This window comes from Aspergillus ruber, assembly GCF_000600275.1.
Source record: "Aspergillus ruber CBS 135680 unplaced genomic scaffold scaffold00041, whole genome shotgun sequence".
Taxonomy (NCBI): Eukaryota; Fungi; Ascomycota; class Eurotiomycetes; order Eurotiales; family Aspergillaceae; genus Aspergillus; species Aspergillus ruber.
In genome coordinates, this window is record NW_024467337.1 from 138,204 (window position 1) to 147,821 (window position 9,618).

General features: G+C 49.3%; 2 protein-coding genes across 2 annotated transcripts; one reads left to right on the forward strand and one right to left on the reverse strand.

The window, feature by feature from the left end:
* The first annotated feature begins 134 nt into the window (after positions 1–134).
* Positions 135–2,902, forward strand: EURHEDRAFT_416988 (WD repeat NOL10/ENP2 family protein). Its single transcript, XM_040783098.1, has 2 exons — positions 135–401; positions 464–2,902. The coding sequence occupies exons 1-2, from the start codon at positions 185–187 to the stop codon at positions 2,446–2,448; spliced, it is 2,202 nt and encodes a 733-aa protein (XP_040634632.1). The 5' UTR covers positions 135–184; the 3' UTR covers positions 2,449–2,902.
* A 783-nt stretch (positions 2,903–3,685) lies between these two features.
* Positions 3,686–6,744, reverse strand: EURHEDRAFT_466027 (putative autophagy protein Atg13; the record flags this gene model as incomplete). The annotated part of the gene is made up of 3 exons (XM_040785061.1): positions 3,686–6,289; positions 6,366–6,464; positions 6,532–6,744. 3 exons carry the CDS (start codon positions 6,742–6,744, stop codon positions 3,686–3,688), a joined length of 2,916 nt encoding a protein of 971 aa, XP_040634633.1.
* Positions 6,745–9,618: the final 2,874 nt, after the last annotated feature.

Consider the following 9,618-nt stretch of genomic DNA (forward strand, 5'->3'; position numbering starts at 1 on the left):
CCGATGCTATCGACGAGGTTCGTTCGGGCTGCTCCAGCCAATCAGAGGCGATCTGCAGCAAAGATGTCACGTGCCACTGCTATCGATAATCGCCGAACTTTTTTTTTTTTATCCGGCATAACATCGCCTTTGAGGGTCACCACGCAATACCTGGTCTTCTCCTGTTCAATATAACAGAGCCAGGATGAAGCTGTCAAATCAATCAGAAGTCCCGGTATACACCATCTCCGGGTCGAATACTGCGCGACCGCTTCCTGAATGGCTTGCAAGACGGCGAAAGCGCAGTCTTAAAAATGACCCGGAGTATGCGAATCGGGTTGAATTGCTCCAGGATTTCGAGTTCGAGGAAGCTAGTCAGTGTGTTCGAGTTAGTGAAGATGGGGAATGGGTTATGAGTACAGGTGAGCTTTGCTATTGCACTTTTACTGGACTACGGTTGACTCGAGACTGCGTCTTTATACAGGAACCTACAAGCCCCAGATTCATACACATTACCTGCCTCAGTTATCGCTCTCATGGGCGCGTCATACAGTAGCCCTTAACACGACATTTATACTCTTGTCTTCCGATTATTCCAAGTCGCTCCATTTGCAATCCGATCGGTCACTCGAGTTCCACACGCCGTCTGGATGCCATCATACGATGCGACTCCCGAGATATGGTCGCGACCTGGCATATGACAGACACTCTACTGAGGCTTTGGTTCCCTCTGTGGGTGTAAATCCAGATGGCATGGGAGAGGTCTTTCGGTTGAACCTGGAAATGGGACGGTATATGCGGAGTTACGAGGTAGATGTTGGTGGCGATGACTTCACATCTTCTGGCGCAGGGGCTTTGCAAGGCGGTATCAATACCGGTGCAGTCAACACAGCAGCGATCGCGGAGGATAGCCACAATCTTTTGGCTTTCGGAACCACACTAGGCACGGTGGAATTATTTGACCCGAGAGCGAAAGGCAGAGCCGGAATCTTAGTGCCACCCACGCAGTTCGCACCCGACGAAGCAAGAAACGAAATAACCGCTTTGGATTTCCATCGGTCAGGACTGACGCTGGCAACCGGTGCCTCTAATGGCCTTATGCACCTCTACGATCTTCGATCCCCCATTCCTCTACTGAAGAAGGACCAAGGATACGGTTTCCCTATTCACACTCTGAAGTTCCTCCAACCGTCTACTGCTACGCGCGAGCAGACCCTGGACCCCAAGATTATGTCTTCCGACAAGAAGATCATTAAGATCTGGGATCCACGAGATGGTAGTCCTTGGACTTCGGTCGAGCCAGCTGTGGATATCAACTCCGTCGCATGGTGTAAGGACAGTGGAATGCTCTTGACTGCTAATGAAGGTCGACAACAACACTCGTTCTTTATTCCCCAGCTTGGACCTGCTCCCAAGTGGTGTTCGTTCTTGGACAACCTTGTTGAGGAAATGGCGGAAGACCCCAACGACCCTAATGCTTTCTCTACCGGCCAGACCGGCACTATTTACGACAACTTCAAGTTTTTGACGGTTCCCCAATTGCGTACCTTAAATTTGGACCACTTGATCGGACGCACGAATCTCCTGCGACCTTACATGCACGGTTACTTTGTGGGCCAGCAGTTGTATGATGAAGCCCGGTTGATCGCCAACCCGTACATCTGGGAAGAAGAGCGCGCGAAGAGAGTCAAGGATAAGATCGACAAGGAACGCGAGAGCCGTATCAGAGGCAAGAAGAAGGCCAACGTCAAGGTCAATAAGAGACTGGCTGAGAAGCTCATGCACGTCGAAGAGAAGAATGAGCGCAAGAAGGCACAGCGTGTACTGGAACGCGGAGGAGACGCTGAAATGGTGGACGCTCCTGCTCCTGCTCTTGCCTCTGAACATACCCCTACTGCTATTCCTAATGCCCCTGGAAAGAGTCTGTTGGCAGACAGCCGTTTCTCGAAATTGTTCGAGGACGAAGACTTCGCCATCGACGAGACCTCGCACGAATTCAGAATGCTCAACCCCAGCACCGTTCCCGAAGCCGCCCCGAGAAAGGAACGCGGTCTCACCGCAGTCGAACAAGAAGACATCGACGATGTCCCCGGTTCCAGCTCCGACGGATCCGGCTCCGAACAAGAAGGCCACGCGCCCAAAAAAGAACCGTCCTCCAACAAGATCTCCACATCCTCATACAAACGCAACAACAAGTCCCGCCAGCCCCGGATGCAGGTCTCTTCTTCTACGAATGTTAGCTCTGGTCGTGACCGCTCTTTCGGCTCCAGAGCACAGAACATGCAAACCAAGTCGAAGCCTTCGCGTCGTTCTACTGTGGTTGGAGAACAGGAGGTTAGTTTCATGCCTCAGGGGAAACAGAGGCAGAGGGACAACGCTGCTCCTGAGAGTTCCGGGCGCGACAAAGACTCCAGCTTTCGTGCGAAAGAGCGACGGAGCGCTTCTGGAAATGCTTTCCGGAAGATGTGATTTACCAATATATTTTCTTCACAAAGATACCCATCCCTTCCTCTTTTCTTCCACCTCTTTCTTGATACCCTTTACCAAAACTAAAAACATCTGCGTCACCTTTCTACATCACATCACCACGCATATGCTATTGTCATCATAGCATCCGCGAAGTAGCAGCAATTTCGAGCTGCTTCCTACGTCCTTGCATGGCCAATATATCACACCCGGATGTATACGGTCTATACGCGAGGGATATAAGAAGACCACCCGCACGCATGCAAAGCGAAGAATGCAGAGATAGAGAAAGCGGAAAGAAATCCAACCAATAATCATTTATCCCTGTTGGCACGACAACTTGTTTGTTTCTGCCCAGGGTCCCGAAATTCCGGGATTTGAATATGAATGAGCCATGTACATATAATATGGAGTTCTGAGTGGTCATAAAAAAATTCATAGACATTTTATTCTTTCGTTACATCACTTTTCTAGGTATCGAGAAGTAACATGTAGACTATAGAGGGCAGGGCTAGAAAAGCAACCGTTGTCCTCAAAACATGCAGGCTGATTTAGCGACGATTACAGCTTTGTTGGCAATGGAGAATAGTCATGGAATAATTTCAATTTCCAGTAGTAGTAAACCCCAGGGCATACTGAAAAACTGGCTCGACAAAAACAAATATATGTTGGAATCCAAAACTCCCAAGACTATAAAAAATACAGGAGCAATAAAATCCAAAAACGATAAGGTACACCATGTCAGATTAGAGCGCAAAACAACAAATTCTATAACCAATAAGTGACCAGCCCTGAAACCAAAGAAAGAATTCGCAAGTGCCAATTCCTATGCTCCAATTCCCCTGGCATGTCGCATTAATCGCTGTATTGCTTTGATATCCAGTATCCAGTCTATAGAAGCAGCCTCCCTTGTGTAAATGGCACAATGACGTAAGAAACATAAAACAAAAATCACATAACCTGAGTTTGCGAGCGTATCTCGAATGAATCGTAGAAGGTATTGCATAGACAGGCATAGATCGACGCTCAACCCATAGTGTCGATTATGGTAGAAACTTGACGCGTAAAAACGAAAGAATTACGAGGAGGGGGGAGTATCAAAAACAGAAAAGAGAAAGAAAGATAGAAAAAAGAAGACAGAAGAGAACCTACTCTATTAGCCGAAATGATGGACAAGCCAAAGAATGTCCTGAGAGAATCTGCAGGTCCAATGCTGCCAAGTATAAAACCAAAAGAGCAATTATGACCAGACATGGAAGCCCGGAGGCCCCATTCCTCGTCTGCCGCTTCCGCGCCTCGATCCAGTGCTTCCACTTGGATCAGTGCTATGGTTGCCCTGTCTGCCTTCTTCCAAGCTTCGTCGGGATGTGCCAAAATCACTCATGGCGAAAAGCAAAGGTTCTTCCTCTTCAACTGGTGTTTGTTGCGTGTTGGTACGGCTGGAGCCGGGCCGCTGGCCAGAGCCTCGACGGGCCTCCATCGCGGAGCCGCCGCTATTACTGCCACTTCCAATGCCATCGCCATGATCACGCTCGGGGAAGCTGTGAGGAATCCCACCTCGAGCAAGACTTCCAGAGCCAGAACTAATGGAGCGGGCTCCCCCAGAGGACCCTCGACCTCGAGAATGGGTAAATCGGGGTAGGTACATATGGTTATTTGATGAAGATGATGTCGCTGTAGGGCCCGAGTTTAATACAGTCCTGTGCGAGACATTGTCACGGTATGGACCAGTGGCAGGACCTATAGCAGGGTCATCATTCAGAGATGAAGGATGCGTTGCTCTTCGGGGCTGATCATCAACGGCACCAATCTTCCCGAACGAACGATTCTGTTGCATTGCACTAAGGCTGTGCGTAGGCCTGTCCCCAGCACTCACACTACGCATTGGGAAAGGCATGTCATCGTCTTCCTCTGGAACTGATGTTCGAGCAATGGGACCGGAGCCCACATCGGTGCCGCCGGTGTATGCGGGAAGGAAAGGAGACCGGGGAATGTCGATTGCGTTGGTCTGTGTTGTGTCGTCACCCGAATTGTTGTCATCAAGGGAAGATCCATGTCCATCGGAGGCAAATCTCTGGGGACCACTTTCTGGTTCATTATAAGCAACAATGCTGTTCGAACTTAGGCGAGATGGGATTGCAGGAGTATGCGGAGTATGGGGCGATACCGGCTTTCCAGGCGACGAGGCTGTAGAGACAGATGTCCCTGCTGCCATTGGTGGAACTCCCGACAATTGTTTGCATGACGAACTGGATGAGCGATGAAGGTGCAAGGAGGATGACATCGAGTCCGATAAGGCTGCATTGGAATCTCGCATGCGTTGGAATCGGTTCAAGGCGGCCGTTGTGGCCGTGGTCCTGCGAGAAGGAGCATCATGCACCGCGGAGCTGGTGGGATTCATTAAATCCTTTCGTAAATCAAGCATCTTGAGAAATTCTGAAATGTTCTCATCATCTGCATGTATTGAATCCGCACTTGTTCCTGTAGGTTCTGTAAGTAACCCGGAGCCCGGCTGAGCAGCTGATGATGCCACACTGGCTTTTCCGCTGGAAATGTCATCCTCTGCCTTGTTGGAACCCCCGAATGATGGCCGCGAACGGCGGTGGGAGAAGGCGCTGCTGTATCTCAAGTTTGAGGCGGGTCTGGGAGACGCTGAGTTGGAAGACGCTATCGTGTTTTCGGGGTTTGTTGGCATAGGCTTGCGGGTGGCCGTGGGAACCGAAGTAGGTGGTACGTTTTTTGATTCAAAGGTGAGCCGGGACGCGCTCGAACGGGGTGATGCGCCAAGTGGAGGGTCCACCAGCGACGGCGACGCGGACAGAGGTGGGGCCTTGAATGGTTGAAAAGACATTGATGAACGTCTAGCATGGCCACCTTCGCCTGTAAGGGCAGGAACAGCAGTACGTCCCGCAGAACTGATCTGGGCAGTCGATAAAGGCCTTTGATGAGAAGGGGAACCTGTCGGGGAAGGAGAGAGGGCACCGGTATTTCTTGCCATCCGCAGTGCGGATATCGGACTTGCACCGGTCGTTGGACCGACGTGATGGAAGGTCGACAAACTCCCGTAGGCGCGACTTGGATCGGGATCCCCGACGAGCTGCTTTTGGATGGGCACTGATCCGACTTCAGCCTTTCCCATGCCATCTGATGGGATCGATGGACGAAAGATTTCGTCATCAGCTCCCATGAAGCGTGAGCTCAATAGAGCCTCTGAATCATCCACTCGAAAATCACAGCTTGTCCGATAGGTGATCTCAACCGAGAAAGGACCAGCGGGAGATTCTGTGGTGCCAAAACTGTGTGTATCCACCACCTTGCCACTGGTCTCGTATAATGGCACAGTCAAATGATCCAACCCCGAATTTCTAATAGTATGATCGTGAGCATCCAGGATCCGGTATTTGATTTGCAAAGCTGGATTGGGTAGCTTCCTGTTGCGTTTGGCAAATTTCCAAGCCGGTAGGAATTTGGAGTAGGCGAAGAGGGATCGGAAGAGAACAATGCTCTTTTTATATACCGTTGGTAGAATGGAGCCAAGGTCAGCCGGTAGTCTGCTGGAAGTGTTGCCTAATTCCACTTTCCATCGTTCAAGGATGATATCGTCGGACCCGGTTTGAGTAGCCCTAGAGGGATGGACCTCCCGAGAGATAGCCAAGGATTCCAATACATCCCACCTCTTACCATTCTCATCAAGGATCACTAAGCTCTGATTATTTGTGAGGTTTCTAGTATCTAGATAGGTTTCAATAATCAAAGGCGGCGGCCTGTTTTCGGTAGCATCGCAGAACCTCCATGTTCGGAGTTGATCTCTGAGAACGTCGGTATCGTCGAGCTCCACGTTGAACTGAACGCATAGGATAAGAGTCAGCCCCGTGATCACAATTCTTGATGCAGAATTGGCAGATGGAAGAAAGACGTACCCATCGGTTCACCCTGGGAGTATCAGAGCCCTTGCTGAATGAGGGTGGTAATTTCACGCGAGAATGGAGAATGATCAAAGCGGCTTTGGTATGATAGTTCTGTGAGGTCACACAGCAAAATCAGTGATCCATCATACTTTCTCCCTTTATCAAGGTAGAGACGTACCGAGATGATCTGGTTCAGTTTGGCCATAACTTCTTTCGTAGGCGGAGTAGCTTTCTGCGTCCACTCGGACGAGTCCGACCCGCTTTCAGTTCCCAGCCCTCTGCTACTATTTGTCCTTGTATCTGACGTTGGTGAACCGGGAGGATCTATCGAACGGGAGGAATTCGGCCTGGGTGGCGCAGTAGGCGCCGACGATCGAGGATGTTGGTGCATGACAAGACACCAGGTTCGGGGTTTGATAGGTAGATAGAACGGGTCGGCGCAATCGAGGCGATTAAATGGCCTTCACTCAAAAAGATAAAGGTAGTCTCTTCAGTTCGATCAGGAGCGAATGGGGAAGGTAACGGATCCGCTGCGGAGGGCCATGCTAGAGAGCCGATGACGAGGAAATCAAGAAGAATCACGAAAACAAGGCTGCGGCGCTAAGCAACAGACAGACGCGGGATCACGATGGCAGGCAAATGCTGCATCGTTTCCTAGCAGACAAAGTAGAGTAAGTAGAGGATCGTGGGAGATTTCGGAGCATGCGGTCTAGACAACCTTAGGAGCTTCTCCGCATTGACGACTGGTAGATCCAGGCCAGCCGTTGGTAGAAGGGGAAGGGCGGGTTCAAAGAGTGAGGAAAGGGGGAGGATATATCAAGGATTCATGATCACTAGAGGAAGAAGAGGAAGAAGAGGAAGAAAATTTCAAAAAAAGAAAAAAAGAGGAGAAGAGGAGAGGAAGATGAGTGAGGAAGAAAAGGAAGAAGCGATAGTCGAGGTCGATAGATAACTTAGGCGCAAGTGACTTGTTGAGGGTCAGTGACGCATAACCCGTGACTCGATTCCAGTCAGCCTGACCACTGAATACCAGACATTACGCAAAAATATCTGCAGACAAGGTGTATTTTCTGGGATTTCACTTAATTCTATGTCTTTTTATGTATTACTTCTCTTCTTTTCTTTCCTGATGTATTCCGGTATATGTAGTAAATACTACTATCTGATGCTGCTGATCCCGGACATTGAAGGCGGTAAGAATGCATGCATCTGTATCGTATCATACCGTCACAAAAATAAGACGCGGAATCAGACTGACCTGATCAGCAGCGGTGAGAATCGGGTTGCGGCCCCCTATTCCTCGTTAAGGTTCCAGTTAAGCCAACACCTTTCTGCCAGTTGTCACAGGCGTGAAAAGTCAAAAGCGGAGAGGTAATAAACCGTAATGACTGGTACATGGCGGTATTATTACAAAGGAATACAGCTGGTATGTAACGAAGGCACCATCTCCATATCTCGTCACTCTATCTTCCTTCTCCACAAGTACTTGTACACGGAGTACTTGCACATATGCACCCTTGCACTTTTTTTTTTTAATTTTAATTTTAATTTTTTTTTTGGCATTCTGGCTCCATTGGCTAACTAAAGCCATTTGTTTGCTCGTGAGGCATCTAGTGTTCCAGCAAATAATATTGAATGGTCAATGCTTGTTTAGCTGCGTGCATGGGTCCAAATCGTCCGTCACGACTGGCTGCCTCGCCAACAATCGCTCACTAGGAAAACGTGTCTGAAAATATGTTCCCTGAGCGCCGGTGCTGCATGACTCTTAGGGGATATGCACTGTGGCTTGTCCGGGGATGACGGGTGTCGACAGAGTTGCAGCTGAACAACCTCTTCTGAGTGGCCGACGCATTTAATCGTAGTCGGGATGGACCTGGTTCCCCCATCCGGGTAATCAGTCTATGCGGGCGCAATCTGAGACATCTTCTATATTCCAGAGAGCTATAGAATGATCCTTTGTTTTTGTTCTCTATTCCTTTCTACGCAGATGGAGGACGGAATACAGACACGATATGCTGGAAAGATGCATCATCGACATGTGTTATGGTAAGCTGGTTTGCCAACCCAACTGCGAGATCCTTCGAGAAAACGAATAAATATTTAATTTCTATCTATAACTGGAACGAACAGAGTTAATCTCCGATCACTCTATGGAGTAATGCAAAGTATGATCATGTTCATCGGTTGACATTATGATTAGATGACTGTCCTCTCTTAATAGCATCTTTTGCTCTCGTGAAACCAAGACTGATTTTGGTGAGAAGGTCAGCTGCTGCGAGACGCTGCCGGGTTTCTGGTCAGCACAGTTGTCTACTTGTATCCTGAACACCTGTCCAGCAGATGCTTAGTTTTCACTGCCAAGTCATTGACGACGGGATACTGTCATAACTATCCTAGATCCTTGGATAGGACTCCGTACGGAATATTCAGGATGACTATAGTCGGATCGGCATTAGAGTGCACAGGTGCATAGGCAGCCGGCTATACAAAACCAACTCAATGAACTCCATAATAGATTATCCGTTGATCTACGGTCTTACTTGTTCACCTAATCTATCAATAGCTGCCCATTTGTCCATAACCATGTACAAGTATACCGAGGTAATCCGGGGCCATTGACACCATCAGCACAACCCACCCGCACTATCGGATTCTGGGAGTTTGGAATACAGTGAACCGTTCCCCAGCATGAACGGAATCTCGGGGTCCTCATTTGGCCTACAGTGTCTTCTTGTTCGGGGGCATGGAGGGAAGTGTGGCTTCTGATTGGCCAGTGTCCTGACCATCGCGATCATCTCGAGTGACTCCCCTCCTTCCTTGATCTTCCGAATATCAACTCCTTCGTTGCCCCTCATATCTATATTCCACTCGCTTGTATCCATACGTCCCATTATCCGTGTTGAAGCCCCTTCCTCGACTTTGAATTCGCGATCGCGTCCCCCTCGTTTTTTGTTCCCGATAACCATATTTTGTCAGCGCCACCCTCCGCACAAACTCGCCTCGGCACGCTCTCGCGCACAATTCCTTTTATCGCGTCGTCTTAGATATTTACAACCCGCAGCGTCTATTACACCTTCGCTTCGAATCGCTGAAGAGATCGCTACTGCATACAGCCTATTTGTTCACCTCCCTGTACGGGTTACTTGTCTCTCTTTCGGCTGGAACGCTCTTATCGCCCGCCAACCTATTATCCAGTGCGCCGTTGAAAGACGACGTTCTGGTCTTGGGCTGATAAGAGGTTCTGCATTACGATAACTCGGGGCAC